Source organism: Delphinus delphis, chromosome 7 (assembly GCF_949987515.2).
Source record: "Delphinus delphis chromosome 7, mDelDel1.2, whole genome shotgun sequence".
Classification (NCBI taxonomy): Eukaryota; Metazoa; Chordata; class Mammalia; order Artiodactyla; family Delphinidae; genus Delphinus; species Delphinus delphis.
Genome location: NC_082689.1, coordinates 35543863 through 35561168, shown reverse-complemented (window position 1 = coordinate 35561168; position 17306 = coordinate 35543863). Strand labels below are relative to the sequence as shown.

The window sequence follows — 17306 nt, the reverse complement described above, 5'->3', positions numbered from 1 at the left end:
AACTTAGAAATCTTTGTGTACCTACAAAGAAACTCGAGAGTATGAGAAGAGGGAGATTCCCTTCATCCAGGGCATGCAGAAAACTTCCCACAGATTTCTGTAACAGGACAGAATTACTCTAATCTTTGGGGTTGTATCTCTTTTAAGGCTCGAAGGACTAGAAAAACCCCACCTGAAAGTTGAGCTTACCGAAAGGGGAGCATGGTATACTCAAAACGCTCTACCCCGTACTAGAAGCGACCTTCGGGCAGCACCTGCTGCGCCTGTATCACAACTGCCGCCCGTCTTGCTCGCGGTTCTCAGTTCATTCCCGCTTCCTTTGCTCTCTTCAGACTCTTTCCCAGACTTCCGTTCGAACTTCCCGGCCGCGGCAGAACCCACCAATCACAAACGCCCTGCCTCAGGCCACGCCCCCTTCTCATCGCCCCCTCCGGGAACCGGAGTCGGATTTCGCGCACACCCCTCCTTCCCTTACGCACGCTGCGCGCGGACGTCGGCCTCTGACGCCGTCGTTGCCCTCGGGGTCGGCTCTCGCCCGGGTCGCTCCCGCAGACCGTTGGGCACCCGGCCCAACGTCCTCCCTCAGGCCCTCCCACACCCTAGGACCCGCTCTGGCGGCGGCGACCCATGTGGGGGTTCGGGCTCCTGCGGTCGCCGCCGCTGCTTCTCCTGCTACCGCAGCTCGGAATCGGAGTCGCAGCGTTCAGCTCTCAGGCCGGAACCATGAACCTGGGCGGCAGCAGCAGCCGCAGCGGCGCTCTCGGCTCCCCGTCAGCCGAGCGGTGCAGGCAGCAGTGCGTGCAGCTGTCCGCGGTGCCGGGAGCCGACCCGCAGCGAGGCAACGAGTTGGTCCTGCTGGCGGCGGCGGCGGTGGCGGCCGCTGGGGAGGGACTGGAACGGCGGGACCTCCCTGGGGACCTGGCGAAGGAGGAGCCGCAACCACCGCCCCAGCATCACGTACTCTATTTCCCCGGGGATGTGCAGGTAACCTGCGGCCTGCCTGGGCACCTGCTCCTTCTTCTTGTACATATGCGAATTCTCTAGATTCCTCCCTCGTAGCTGGGGCCCGGTTCCTTGCCTCGCCTGAACACACTCACACATGGCGCTTAAACGGGGTGGCTCCACGAAATCCAGAACCGCCCCTTCCACGCCCTGACCCCCTCCTCATAGAGCCCTAGACAGGAGGTGTCCTTGGAGGGCTACGACATCGAAAGAGCCAGCCGTCAGTCCAGGTTTCGAGGGGGTGGAATTGAAGACCTAGAAACGAGAAAATGTGTATTTATTCTATAACTTGGTTTCTCAGAGGATCTGTGGGGGAGGGGGCAGGAGGCGGAGAGAGGGCTTTTAAATTAGCGTGCTGGCAGTTATTAAAAAGTAAACAGACAAAATACTGGTACTAGGGTGTGACGCTCTCAGTAACCCTAAGAAGGGGAGAATGGGTGGAAGAAAAGGAACAGGAATCGCTAAGCATGTCAATATTTTGATGCTCACCTAAATTCTGTACTTTTTTGTGTGTGATTTTATCTTTATTATTAATCTTGCGGCTGCAGGCAAATATACATGGCTATGTTGTCCTGGAAAGCTGGGCCTTAATCTAGATCTTAATCTAGAACTGCTTTGTCTAATAGGGTAGCCATTAGTTATATGGGGCTATTTAATTAAAACTAAATAGAATTAAAAATCCAGTTTCTCCGTCGCACTAGCTGCATTTCAAATGCTCAGCGGCCCCTAAGGTTTGTGTGTGCTGTACTGGACAGTGCAGTTACAGAGCATTTCCACGGAACATTCCCTTCATCACAGAGTTCTCTTGGGTAGTGCTGGTATAGACAGGTGAAGCTAAAATATGGCTGAATGTGTTTCTTAAACCGTGAAATAATTAGTTTATTAAACAATTATTGTTTTTGAAATTAATGCTTTAAAAAAATATGTTTACAAACGTTGTGCCCTGAGTCAGATGATGATGAAGGTAAATGTAGTTTTTTCTCTTGCCCTCCAAATAATTGACTGGTCTAGTTGACTGCTAATCAAAACTAGTATTTCGATTTAAGAGGAGGAATTTACTGTACTCAGTTGATGCCCTTTTGCTCGGTTTGGGAAATCAGCATGGCATTGCTGACAGTGACTTCCAGGGTTTTGTGGACCAGCTACTGTGTGCATCCATAACAATGATGATAATGATAATGATAACTAACTGTCATTGAACACCTACTAAATATTTTTAAAGTGTGCAAGTCAGAATATAGCACAGATCTTCAGGTGAAATCTATAAAGTGCTAAATATAGTTAGACTGATACCTCCTTTCATTTTGACATCATCCATTTCTTTAAGTAGCCTGAGATTCCATTAGCTTTTTGGACAGTGATATACTGTTGATTTATGCAGAGTATGAAGTCCTCTAAAAACCCAGGGCTTTTAGAGAAGAAATAGAGAATAATAATGCATCAAAGGCTCTGAGGCCAGATCGCCTAGTTTTAAACCCTGATTCTGCACTTTTTAGCTATGAAATATCTGGCCAATTGTTAAATCTCTCTGTGTTGCAGCCAGCTCAGCTACAAAATGGGAATGATGATGTATAGGATATCAATGAGGATTAAATATGTGAATACCCAATGAGTTACCCTCCCTTCTTATCTTTCTGATGAACTTTTTAATTATTGGGGAGTTCTGTAGCGCTCAGTTCTTGGACTTTTCCTCTGACTACCTTTACTCCCTTTGTGATCTCTTTCAGTCTTGTGGCTTTACATGCTACCTATACTCTGACGACCTTCAACATTTGTGTTCTAGCCTATTCCTGGAACTTTAAACTTGCCGTTACATGCACGTATTTCCTTTCGGACATTTAATAGATATCTCAAACCTAAAGTCTCTGGATCTTTGTCCCTAAACTTGCTCTTCCTGTAGTCATCATCTTGTCTCTCAGTTAATGGAAACACTTCCTATTTAGTTGCTCAAGTTAGAAATCTTGAAATTATCCTTTTGTCCTCTCTTAATACATCAGCAAATAAAGTGGCTTTACCTCCTAAATGTATCTAGAAGTGATCAGAATAATCATTTAAAAACCTAGGTCAAATCATACCACACCTCTGCTCGAAACACCAGCAGCTTCCCGTGCCACTCATAGTAAAAGCCAGAGTCCTCTTGATGGCATGCAAGGCCCTTCACTCTATTTACCTTTCCCACCCTGTAGCTTTTCTTTTCTTTTTTTCTCTTTTTTGGCCACACTGCTTGGCACGCAGGATCTTTGTTCCCTGACCAGGGACTGAGCCTGTGCCCCCTGCAGTGGAAGCCCGGAGTCCTCACCATTGGACTGCCAGGGAATTCCCACCCTGCTGCTTTTTTGAGTGTTTCCTTTATCTGTTTTACTCTCCACAGAAGGTTCCAGCCACACCAGCCTTCTTCATATTGCTCATGGTAGACACACTTGACCTCAAGTTTGCACGTACTGCCTGGAACAATTTTCCTGCAGATGTCTGTAAGGATTCATTAGTTCACCTATTTCAAGTCTCTGCTCAAAAGTTGCCTTCACAGTGAGGCCTTTGATGACCATCCTATTTAATAATCATACATGTGCACAGGATCCCTGTCAACTTTTCTCCTAATAAATAATTAGGATAATTCATTTTTATCCATTTCATTTACTATATTAGTTATTCATTTTGGATTTTGTCTGTCTTCCACTAGTATGATGCACGCTTCACGTCTGTTTTCTTCACTGTTGTATCTGCGATGCTTAGTGAGTGGCATGAAGTAGGTGTTCAGTAGATAGCTTATTGAATGAATAAACGTAAGTTCTTTTGAACAATGTATTAAGTGCTACTTGGCTATTATTATATGAAGGGCTTTTAGGCTCAGATTTCCTTCTCTTTGCACTTGATTCTTTTGAGCCTAATGTCTATTCTTATGAAATTTACCCTGTGAGATACAGCTCATCTTTTAGTGTATTGATCCTTTTAGAACCTTTATTTTCATTTATATCATATATAGATTAAATAAGCATTCTTTCTATATCTTTATTTTTAATTTGGATAAATATTGAACAGAATAGGGCCAAACAGAACTTTGTAGGATACCATTAGAAGTTTTGCCTCATGTTAACACAGATTCATTATTTGATGTTAATTGGATCTGGTTGACAGTATAATTTTAAATGCTAATTACCATTACTTTTTTGATTTCCTTCTTGCAGTCATCTTTTATTGTATGTCCTTTTTTATTCTATGCTTGCCCTTTTATCCTTTGAATTATAGGAAAGCTGAGACCGTAGTAATTCACTTTTCTTTAGGTACCTCCTGATGTTTTTCTTATCAGTAGTGATTTTGGAGGGGGATCAGAATTTTTTTAAGTAGGTACTGTCCAATTTTCTTGAGTTCCTTGCTTTTTAGATCCTCAGGATACAGGATTGTAGGTATTTCTTTTTTTTCTTTTTTTTTATTTTATTTTATTTTTTTGCGGTACGCGGGACTCTCACTGTTCTGGCTTCTCCCGTTGCGGAGCACAGGCTCTGGACGCGCAGGCCCAGCAGCCATGGCTCCCGGGCCTAGCCGCTCCGTGGCTTGTGGGATCTTCCCGGACTGGGGCACGAACCCGTGTCCCCTGCATCAGCAGGCGGACTCTCAACCACTGCACCACCAGGGAAGCCCTATTTCTAAGTGTAAGTTTACAATTTGATGAATTTCAACGAATACAATTATGTAACCATCACAATAATCATGTAATACAACATCTTGATCACCCTAAAAAGTACCCCTGTGCCCTACTTTTAGTCAATCTCTTTTCTCAGCCACAGGCAACCACTAATCTGCTTTCTTTTCAGTATAGTTTTGCCTTTTCTAGATTTTCATTAGTTAGGAGTCATGTAGTATGTAGTCTTGTGTCTGGCTTCTTTCACTTAGCCTAATGCTTTTGAAATGCATTCTTCCTGTTTTTTCTGTCATGAAGTTTATTTCTTTTTAATGCCAAGTAGTTTTCTGTGTATGGACATACAATTTGCTTACCCATTCAGCAGTTCATGAACATTTGGGTCATTTCCAAGTTTAGCTTTTAAAAACTTTTGCTTTCCTAAACACTAGGATATATAGATGACCATGCCCTAAGTGTATGTCCTGGTGAGTAGGAAAAGACTCACTTCTCCTATGTGATTCTCCTTTGCTATTCACACTATTACCACACTCAGAATATTTCTGACAACAGATGTGTGGGTATTTCCCCCCACACCAAGCAATTCTCTGCAACACCAGCTGGGTGTCCTATAATTCAATTCAATTCTGATGCTATCTACCTGGAGTTAGTGTCAGATTCCACACGTTAAGGGCTCAGTCCCACAAGTCTTTTCCCCTCCCCACTTCAGACGCCAGTCGCCAAGTCCCAGTTTATCACCTGTACTGCTGACTGAACAGCTATAGATTGGGGTTTGCACGATCCCTCTCCTTGGGTTCAGTTAGTATGCTAGAATGGCTCACAGAACTTTGGAAAACAGTTTACATAGTGTTTACCCATTTGTTATGAAAGGATATGATAAAGGATACAGGTGAACATCCAGATGGAAGAGATGCACAGGGCAAGGTATGTGGGAAGAGGTGCAGAGCTTCCATGCTCTCTCTGAGTGCACCTCTTTCCTAGCACCTCCTGTGTTCACCAACCTGGAAGCTATCCAAGCTTGTACTTTGGGGATTTTTATGGAGGCTTCATTGCATAGGTATGATCAGTCTTTAACTTTATTTCCAGTCCCTCTCTGGAGAATGGGGAGTGGGTTTGAAAGTTCCAAACTTCTCATCATGTCTTGGTCTTTCTGGTGACCAACCCCTGTCACCCATGAAATTCCAAGGGTTTTAGGAGCTCTGTGCCAAGAACCATGGGCGCGCGCACACACACACACACACACACTCACTCTACTATTTCACATCTGACCATATACCCTGGGGCTTCGTGTGCTATGACGAGCAGCCTTCTTAGGCTGTTCCTGTTACGGTCCTTTTAGCTTGCTTACGTGAGATGTCCACTTTATGCTCAGCGAAGATGCCCCCTTGACGCATTTTTTATGGAAGTACAGCTCGTACCCTATATAGCTCTCCTCACTCTGCTATAACAATAGTCCACCTAACTTAAGTCTTTATCATGGAGACACATGTCAAGTTTTCCTAAAAATCCTTTGTACCAGTACTTCAGTAGCAGTGTGGGATGGGCCTTTATGTTTTTGCAGGTCAGCAAGCATCTACCTGTGGAGTAACTACCCCTTAATCTCTCCAGGAGATTCTCTTGCCGCCTGCCTCACTGGGGATGAGGAAGCATGCCTCCTACCCTTTAACCCTTACAGGGAGAGTAAGTGCATTGCATTCCCAACTGGGATGAAAACTCTCTCAAAAGAAAACCCTTTCTTCCCACGTTCTTCCACCTCTTCTGTAGATTGGCCTTGTATAGTAGCCTGGGTTGCAGAACTGGTTTTGACTACCTGTTAGCAAGTCCTATGGGGATGTCTGGTGTCTCTTTCTAGAATATGGGAGTACTTATCCATTGTTCTTAGATTTGGACTTATTAGACACAAGAGTAACAGTCTTACTTTTACATTTTAATACATACACACAGTTACTTAGTATGAGCATTTTCCTACTCTGATCATGTAACCTCTGGTTAATCAAAGAAAACACCAAGTTTTTAGGTTTACCACCTCCTATGTGGTAGAGACTAAATGGAGTCATAAAATCTTATTCATTTTAGCTCATTAAATAACTATATAATATAAATAACTGTATAGTTTGTAGGAGCTCAGTTTCCTTAGCTATAAAAACGATTTAGATGTTTGTGCTTTCTTGTGTATTTGGCACTTATAACTAGCTATTTAGGAATCCATAGAATAATTCAGTGTTGGCGCTGTTCTTCCCAACTAATATTTGGGTGTCTTTATGAAGACCTGACTAATATTCCTACTTCAGACATAATAGGAATTCTACTGCATAATTCTGGAATTTCTACTAATACTACAAAACTGAGCTCATGTATTTGTGGAGCCTTCCCTGATGTCCCAAAACATAGCTCGAGTCTCCCTTTCTCTATGTCCCCTCACAGTTCTTCACATATCCCTGCTTTACAGCAGTAATCATATTGCCTTGTAATTATTTATCTCTGTCTCTCCCACTGGACTGTGTTCTTGAGGGACTGTGAACTGTGCTTAGTGACCCACAAATGCCCACTGATGAATATATGAAGAAATGGAAGTCAAAGTTCAATAGGCAAGAATATTTCCACCTTTCAATTTGTGTTGGAAATTTGTTCCTTCCCTTTCTGATGATGCTCATGTGTGTGCACGCATGCCCACCTCTGCATGTGGGGGTAGTTCCTTTCATGTTCATCCCTCTATTCTTTACATTGGTGCCTGAATTGCAAATTCTTTCATTTTTTGGACGAAAGGGTTCTGTGCAGAAAAAGAGTGTAGATTTCTTATAGGTAGGGACAAGGGAAAGGGCCCAAATTTGTTTTCTCACTGAAATAAAAAAAAGAGATATTTATCAAAAAAAAAAAAAAGGATTTAGATGAGCCCTTTCAGATCCAAGCTCCTATGATAATTTTATATCTCATAAATCTGGATGTGCAGAAGGCAGTAGCAGAATCCATAAAAAAATTAAATGATGGCCTTCTGGGAATAGGTTTTTTTTAACATATATGACAAACTTAATATTAATGAGGTAAAAACTGTTAAGAAGGACTTGAGCATCCTTTTGGGAAAGTTATCAAAGGATATGAATAGAGAATTAACAAATGAAAATTGCCAATAAACATAGAAAAATGTTCAACCTGATTAGGAATAAAAATATGCAAATTAAAAGTAAGATATCATTTTATCTTAGTAGCAAAGATATTTTAAAAATTAATGCTAATAGCCAGTGTGGGTAAGGATGTGAGAAAATAAGCACTCATGTATACTTCCAGTGGAAGTATCAATTGGTATCAATCTTTTTGATGGGAAGTCTAAAAATTATACAAATCTATACTTATTGATAAGGAATCATGCCTGTAACATTTTAAAGTGAAAACTGTGTGTATAATCTTGCTGAGGGAAGAAATAAAGAATGCTCTCTTACATACATACTTGTATATGTGTATGTATACTACAGAACACTGGAATACTAGACACCAAAATTTTAATAGTGATTATTTCTAATGGTGGTTTTATGGATTGGTGGTTTTTATATCTTCCTTATACCTTTGCATGTAGACTAAATTTTTGTAGTATTACTTTTATTAGTCTTAATTTTTTTAATAGAAAAATGTGTATATTGCTAAAAATTCATTTTATTTAAGGTTGTACATTGAAAAATAAGTCTCCTTTTCATCCCTTTGGATGACTGGAGGCAGTCTCCGATTTCCCTTCCCTAAGGCTAACCATTGTTACTGATTTATATGTCCTTCCAGAGACATTCTGTGCTGAGGCAAACTTTTTTTTTTAAACACAAATGATAGCTCAGCATTCAGGGGGTTTTTTAGCCCTTATTTTACAACCCGTATTTTACAACCCGTGTGAGTGCTCATAGAACTGAAGCAGGAATAAATGTCCTTAGACAGATTTATTTATGCATGTGTGCAAGTATATCCCTGAGATAAACTCCTAGAAGTAGAATTACTAGGTCAAAAGAGAGGTGCATTTAAAAATGTTTGCTATATGATTGTTAGAAATAAGGAAAAAGTACAGTTCTATTTCCTTTCTCTCACACCCTATACCCAGTCCATTAGCAAATGCTGTTGACTCTACCTTCAAAATATATACAGAATCTGACCAGTTCTTACCACCTTTGCTTCTACTGCCACTGTGGTTCGAGCCACCTTCTCTCATTGGGGTTATACTTAAGTAGCCTCCTACTGGTCTCCCTGCTTCAAACTGTTGCCCCTTTGCACACAGGAGTCAGAGTAATCCTTCCAAACAGATTATATCAGCCATCTACTCCACACCCTATCAGAGCAAAGGCCAGAGTCCTCAGGGTATCTTCAGCACCTCCCCTCTTCACCAGCAATCTCTGTGACCCTCTTAGTGGTCACTTTTGCTCCTTCTTCACTTCACTGGAGGTACACTGGTCTCACTGGTGTATCTTGGTTACACCAACGATGGCTCCACTTCAGGTCATTTTGCAGTTCCTTATGACTGAAATAATCATGACTCAATCCCTCAGCTCCTTCAGGCCCTTCTCAGCTATTGTCTTATTGGAGACTACCCTGTGTTTAAATAATAATCTTCCACCCACTCCAAAACTTTACGCTCCTTATCACCCTTATCACGTATAACGTCTTGTGCTGTCCAGCCACTAGCTACTTGTAGCTATTGACCGCTTGAAATTTAGTGTGATCAAAGAGCTAAATTTTAAATTGTATTTAACTTTAAATCTAAAAACTGATAGTTCAGTTCCTGGAAAACTTTTAAGTGTGTTTGAGCAACTTGGGTATGTGAATCTACTTTTGCAACTGTAAATCTTATGAAATCTAAATTCAGATCAAGTATTTCCGATGAAAATTTAGCACCCAAATTGAGATGTGTTGTAAGTGTAAAATATACACTAGATTTCAAAAACTTAGAAAGAAAAAGAAATGTAATAATCTCAGTATTTTTTATGTTGGTTACATGTTGAAATGATAATATATTGGATGTATTGGGCTTAATAAAATGTATTATTAAAAATAATTTTGGGACTTCCCTGGCGGTCCAGTGGTTAAGACTCCATGCTTCCACTACAGGGGGCATGGGTTCAATCCCTGGTCAGAGAACTAATAAGATCCTGCATGCTGCAGGGCGTGGCCAAAAAAAAAAAATTTTCTTTTCACCTGTTAACTTTCTACTTTTTTTTTAACGTAGCTGCTAGAAAATTGTACATGTGGCTCATGTTATATTTCTGTTGGAGGGTGCTGCTCTATTAACTCATGGAGTTATTATGTATCTCTGTACTAGAATGTACACTCTTTGTGGGCAGGGGTTTCATCTCTTCTGATCCATGACTGTTCAGTACGTATCCAATAAATTTTATAGAATAAATGAAATAAATTTGAATGAATTTCCCTTTTTCAAGGATATTATGAATAAAAATTGAAAGGAAAACAAAACTTACATGTACGTCTTAGAACATAAACAAAAAGTTATTAATATATATAGAATACTTATAAATAAACCAAATAAAAAAAGGCAAAAGATATGAACAGGCACAAGTAGAAATCCAGATGGCTAATAAATATATGAACAAAATTTCAACTTCATTTAAATTTTTAATAAATTCAAATTAGAATAAGTTATCCTGTGCCAATGAAATTTAACAAAGATAAAAGAAAAATTATACATACTTCTCTGGAAGACAGTATTGTAGTCTATATAGTCAACCTTAAATTATGAATATTCTTTGACCTAGTTTTTCCACATCTGGGAATTTATTTTTAAGGATGTAATCACAGATGTACATGAAGATTTTTCTATAATGTTCATTGCAGCTTTGTAATATTAAAATTGAAATTAAACATAGCATTCAGGTTGCTAGAGTAATCCAAAGAGGGAGGAGTTCAGAATAGCAGCTTTAATAGGAAAATATTTTAGAATTCTGTGTTGGTCAAAAAATCTGTCTAAGAAACCAAATTTTTATTTTCAGTTAATGTCTTAGGAATAATAGATCATATGTATACTAAATAAAATCCATTTAAAAATCTATAATCATTCTAAAGTGTTTTCTTATTAAAATTTCTACTGTGCTATTTAGCTTTATCTTATAACCCTGTGTTTGATGGATTTGAGGCTTAAACTGAAGAAGTGATTTGTTTAAAATCTTAAAGCCAGAAGGTAATAGATTTATAGTTTTCATTTCTAGTACATTAACCATAGGTCATTATAACATCCCTACTTCCTCCCCAATAAAAATGGGAAACTAATTTTGTGGAAATAATTTTACATAACTGTGTATTTAATATTTGTTTTATCTTTCTTACCTTTCAGAATTACCATGAAATTATGACTCGTCATCCTGAGAATTATCAGTGGGAAAACTGGAGTCTAGAAAATGTTGCCACCATTTTAGCCCACCGGTTCCCCAATAGTTATATTTGGGTGATAAAGTGTTCCCGAATGCATTTGCACAAATTCAGCTGCTATGACAATTTTGTGAAAAGCAATATGTTTGGTGCTCCAGAACACAATACTGACTTTGGAGCTTTTAAGCATCTTTATACATTATTAGTTAATGCTTTTAACTTAAGTCAGAAGAGTTTGCTACCAAAGAAGAATGTGAAAGATTTGAATAAGGACGCCAAAGCATCTAATTGTAGATCCAGTTCTTCTCATACTACTAATGGTTGCCGGGGAGACAAAGAGAGGACCTGTGAAAAATTTGATGAGTCTGCCATGAGTTTTTATCCACCATCACTAAATGGTGCTTCTTTTACTTTGATTGGATTCAGTAAAGGTTGTGTTGTTTTGAATCAGTTGCTTTTTGAATTGAAAGAAGCCAAGAAAGACAAGAACATTGATGCTTTTATCAAAAGCATAAAAACAATGTACTGGCTGGATGGCGGTCATTCTGGGGGAAGCAATACTTGGATTACTTATCCAGAAGTCTTGAAAGAATTTGCACAAACAGGGATTATTGTTCACACCCATGTAACACCTTACCAAGTACATGATCCAATGAGATCTTGGATTGGAAAGGAGCACAAGAAATTTGTTCAGATACTTGGAGATTTTGGTATGCAGGTGACTAGCCAAATTCATTTTGCAAACGAAGCTCCTTCCATAGAGAATCACTTCAGGGTTCATGAAGTATTTTGAGACTGCAGTATTATTAATGCAGAAGAGCAGAAGCACTTTGTGCTATAAATTCAGATAATGAGATGTAATTCATAGATGCATTGTCAGGTTTTTTTTTGGTGGGGGGTGGGGGGAAGGAAGCACACATTCCTAAACTATGAGTGTAACGTGCAGTAGTGTTCCTTGCTTGTGAACGTGGATAGTTTTTAATTGGGACTGGGTTAGAATTAGTTTATTTGAAATCCAGAAGGTGGTTTGTGATAATCCTACAGGGAGATATAAGACCCTTAAGAATGAAAGTTATAATATAGTCCTTATAAAAGGCAATTAAGATGGTGATTGTTGGAAATAGTTTATTTTCTGAGTAATGTTTAAAACCAATTTTGGTGATACTTTAAGGGTAATTAGGTATTTTGGCACTGAAAACTTTTGAGTGGAAACACTGTTTCTCTTCAAACAAAGTGAAGGCACACTGATGTTTTCCATCAATTTGCAATAACTAGACCCTGCCCCTTATGTTTATAAACTTATGGTGTCATTCTTCAGTGTGCCATCAAGTGTTTTTTCTTAAGAGTCAAAATGTATTTGTTTCCACATATCTAAGAATGTGCAGTAGTGTAAAGTTAGTTTTTAAAAATCCTACACTTAAGCACTGTGGCTTAATTTTTAATTGGCAACTTTTGGATAAGACATTTTGGAGTTTCTTGCATTTTGGCAAAAAACCAGTTCTTTTGGAAAATTGTTTGAAATTGAACATAATTATGTATACTGGGTAAAAATACAGTACAGATTTTAAATTGTTTCATCCTATCATCTTTTGAAAGAGAGCAACTTAGGTAAAATATAATACTCTATTTGGTAGTGCCCTATTGAAAAGGAGATAGATTCTATAGAACTAAGTCACTATTTCTCCTGAAGCATGATTTTGTCTGCCCAAAGAAAGCATCTCTCCTTGGCCAAAATGTAAAACTATATTGCTATATGAAAAGTTGAAAGAGAAAGTTTGAAGACACAAATGATTTAATTTTGGCTCAGAGACTGAATTTGCTTAACACTGCTACATAATTTGGGTGAGGTTTCCTTCTGCCCATTTTTCTTGACCTAGATAAATACATTTTGAGAAACCAAGATCTAATGAATATCAACTAACATTGAAAGATTACAATAAAAGGCTAGTGGTCTTTTTAAAAATTGCTTATTAATAATTAGCTTTTGCAGGTCATGAAATAATTAAGCAGGGAAGTAACATGCTGCTTTCAGACTGAAAAAGAAAAAAAGACTGAAGCTTAATATCAATAACCCAGAGGGTCTAAATATATAAAACAATAGTTTAAAATGTTAATTTCTTGGTTTCGTCTCAGAATTATATTTTAATGACTCTATGAATATATTCCAAATATTCAGAAACTTATAAGAAAGGATTTTTACTTACCAGATGCTTAAATTGTATGAACTTCAGAATAGTATCTTTCAGTGTTTTTTTCCTTAAGGATGAAGTACAGTAGTTTTATATTGCTTTGGTTTCTTTTAAATACCTGCTGTTTCTTTTGAGACCCAAAATTCCCAACAAGGAAACAAGTCAGCCTAATTCTAACGTTTGACTTATTACCTTGTCTTAAAGCACCATTATTGATTGGATGGCTTCTTTCAATACGTTTAATAATCCTTGGTTAAATTTATGTGTATCTAATGTAACATAGCTAAGTTACTGAGTACTTTAATGAGGGGGGGAAGGAAAGGCATTTATTTCTACAGGATTAACTAAAATGGAAAACGTATGACTTTTAGCAGAAAGATTCATTTAAAAATCTGAGATATTTAAAATATGGTCCTTGTAGCTATCCAGTCATGTAAATGCTTAATTGTAATTGTTATATGTTGAACGGATATTAAGAATAACTGTCTGGGACACCTGGAATTGCCATTGCATCAAAATGAGACAGTGTTGAGAACTGAAAATATTTTCTTTAATGAAAATATATTCAAGTTGATCCATATTCAAATATTTGTTTAATACTTAAAATTTGTTCTTTCTCCACATTTGTTTAAAACTATTATAAATGTTAGTGTATCCTTTGGATTGTGCCTTTGTGTTTGTGTCATGAAAGAGTCAACTGAGAAAAGTAGTCAAACAAACAAATAATGTGAAAGTTGTTACCGCCACAGCATGAATGTACAGTTGTATTAAATTTAATCCACAGAAGTCTGTTTGGATGTGCTGTTTGTTACTAGATTTGTTAAAACTTTAGATCGTTATTTGGAAGGAAGCGATTTCTCTCCACTTTGCCAGTTTGGGTTTGTGTGTGTTTTCATTAACCTCCATGTTTTTTTATACAGGCAACTTTGAACCTTTCCTATAAAAATACATCTCTTCTTTTTCTTTAAATTGCTCCACAGAAAATAGCATCATTTCCTTCTGTTGGATTTCCTAGACAACAAAATCTCTCGAAAATAAGTAAGTTCTTCCTTTTCTACGCTAATCATCTGTATTCCTTTAGCTGTCATCAAGAGACTTGGTTAGAATATGGTGTGATCTGTTTTTCATTTCATTCATGCAATATCTAAGCCCCACCAAGGGCAAAGAAGGTCTAGGCACTGAGGATACAGTACAGACAAAACAGTTCCAGCATGTGAGGATGGAAATGTGTAATAGCCTAAGGCTTAAGAGGAAAAATATGAAACAAAAAGGTATTATTCTTAAAAGAGCTATTCTGTTACACTTCATTTAAGGGCTTTTAAGAGAAACATGCTTTAGAGGGTAAGATATTCATGTAGATAGACATCTGTGAATTCAGGTTGCTCTTTACAAAGGCAGAGAGGCCAAGCAGCTCTTAGTGGTAGAGACAGGCAGTCACTTAGGATGGTCATTTTAGTATCCTATTTAATGGAACTTGAAAAAATACAATATAACTTAGGTGTATTTAAGACATCCAAACACCCATGGCCTGTATGCTTGAAAAAAGACTGTAAGGTAACACCAGAGATATGTGGGTGACTACCAATCATCTATGTTAGTTCCTCCTGACTATATCTGTTTTTTAGCACTGGGGGAAGGAGTCACAGCAGCACAGTTCCAACTCCATCCAGACGTGCATTCCTGCTTCCTGCATTTTTTGGTGGGGGTCAACTTCTTAGATTAAGCTTTGATGTCTGTTGGCAACATCAGATGGGTAAGAAAAGCCTCATTGGGCTTCCCTGGTGGCGTAGTGGTTGAGAGTCCGCCTGCCGATGCAGGGGACATGGGTTCATGCCCCGGTCCGGGAAGATCCCACATGCCGCGGAGTGGCTGGGCCCGTGAGCCGTGGCTGCTGGGCCTGCACGTCTGGAGCCTGTGCTCCACAATGGGAGAGGCCACAACAGTGAGAGGCCCACGTACTGCAAAAAAAAAAAAAAAAAAAAAAAGAAAAGAAAAGCCTCATTACTAAGGTTCTTTCCAAATGTTCACATAGCTGCTGTTCAAAAGGATAGAAAATAAGCCATGTTGACCTTGTTTCCCTTGTTTTGATATTTCATCGAAGTGACAAGTTTGAAATTACTGAATAAATAGAATTCAGATGTAATTATGTACCAAGAAAAATACTGTTAATGTTTGTGAGGAGAAAATAATTACAATCTTCGCATGTATTTTTAAAATTTATTTTGAAAGAATAATATATACCAGGGCAAAAAAAAAAAATCAGATAATAACTGCAAATTCCAGTCTTCCCATCTACTTGTCTAACCTCAGAGGCAGTCACTATCACTGGTTTCTCATGTATCCTTGCAGAGATAATTCTATGCATATACAAATAAATGTTTATTTACAGCATACCTTTTACACAAATGGCATCGTACTGTACTCATAGTTTCAAACCTTTTTCTCATTTAATTACCTTGGGAAAATACCTTGCCAGTACATACATATACCTGTCTCATTCTTTGACTGCATGCTATTCCATTTTTATATTACACTCTGCTGTCTACCTGTTCATTAGTCTTACTTTGTATCTCTTGTCTGTGTAGCAAGCAGCACATTGAGTTGTTTTGCTGGCAGAGGAAAAAAATTCCTTTGTGGCCCTGAACTGTAACCAGAGAATAACTATATAATGTATCCCTAAGTATCTGAGATGAGCTGCACCTAAGGGTAAGAATGGAGAGTTACTAATCTGGGCACCACAACTATAATTTCAAGTTTCTATCACCCAGCTGTGTCAGCCTCGACAGTCATTTAAGCAATCTGGATTGACTAGATGATTTCTAAGATCCCTTTCAGCAACAAAATTCTGAGATTTGGAATTCCTGACAAGTTGCAGCTAACATGCTGTGTACTATTTTATATATGAAAAACATCTCATTTGGTCTCAGCCAGGTAGGCAAAAAGATTAAAATATTTTGCATTTAAAATAAAAGACCCTAGGGGACTTCCCTGGCAGTCCAGTGGTTAAGACTGCGATTCCAATGCAGGGGGCAGGCATGGGTTCCGGCCCTGGTCAAGGAACCAGGATTCCACATGCCGCGCAGCGTGGCCAAAAAAATAAAAGACCCTAACATTAAAAATTATGACCAGGAATTTTAACTCCCCCCCAAAAATAAATAAAACCTCCCAAAGGATTCATCAGTATTGCAGATATTATAATGTTGCAACAGGAACTACCTCAAATCTCTCAGCAAAGGAATATTAGATGGAAGCTAGCACCAGCCATCAACCATGTTCCTGCCCTTCAGCTATCTCCTTTATTTCTGTAGCAATCCTATAAAGTTCAAGTTTTATTTTAAAGATGAGGAAAGTAAGCTTCTTAGGAGATTAACTTGCCTAAAGTCCAGTTTACTTTCCAAATAAACTGAATTAAAATGAATATTCGTTAGGCAAATTGTAATCTCAGCTTCCTAGTTTTCCACATGACCCTGGACATACATATTTTGCACTGATTCTCTTACTGGTTAAAAAAAAAGGGGTTTATTAAAGAGCTGACTCTAAATACTATTCCAACTAAAAGGGGTTTTGCTGTTTTTTTTTTCTTCCCAAAGAAAATCATTAAAGAAGTTCTTTGCTTAACCTAAGAAATAATAAAAATCAAAATCTAATAATTAGATATAAAACAATTTTTTTGACAGACTTCTTTTGTTGACCTGAGTAACTTCATTCTCTCTTCCCAAAGATGCCTGGTAAGTTGAGAACAATTTTTTTATATACTTTTCCTTTCTTATTTGTTGTAATTTGCCTTTCATACCTGAAATTAATCCAACTCCAAACACGGTATGAGTGGATAAATTATTTTTAAAAGAAAGTTTTCTCCATAATTAAACTGCACTAAATCGATGTACTCAGATTGCTTTAGATGGGCACATTTGTATTCAGTAAATATATATGGGCTTTCTTCAATGACACTGCAATAAAATTACTAGGTGCAAAACAAAGAATGCCATAGATCCACATTCAATCGCTGATTGTCTCCAATAATGATGTTATTGGTATCTCTCATGTATTCATTCTTAAAAGAAATTTTTTTTAAAAAAGGGGGATAGGCAGAAAACATCTAGTGGGGAAAACTTGAATTAGGTTAA

General features: G+C 38.3%; 1 protein-coding gene across 1 annotated transcript; it reads left to right on the top strand.

Annotated features, from left to right (window-relative positions):
- The first annotated feature begins 526 nt into the window (after positions 1 to 526).
- On the top strand, positions 527 to 14166 carry C7H2orf69 (chromosome 7 C2orf69 homolog). Its single transcript, XM_060016352.1, has 2 exons — positions 527 to 984; positions 10956 to 14166. The coding sequence occupies exons 1-2, from the start codon at positions 628 to 630 to the stop codon at positions 11781 to 11783; spliced, it is 1185 nt and encodes a 394-aa protein (XP_059872335.1). The 5' UTR covers positions 527 to 627; the 3' UTR covers positions 11784 to 14166.
- Positions 14167 to 17306: the final 3140 nt, after the last annotated feature.

Excerpts from the sequence above, each read along its gene's own strand:
- C7H2orf69 (XM_060016352.1), top strand. The coding sequence starts at position 628 with ATGTGGGGGTTCGGGCTCCTGCGGTCGCCGCCGCTGCTTCTCCTGCTA. Across the intron at positions 985-10,955 it reads ATTTCCCCGGGGATGTGCAG|AATTACCATGAAATTATGAC; the intron begins GTAACCTGCGGC and ends CTTACCTTTCAG.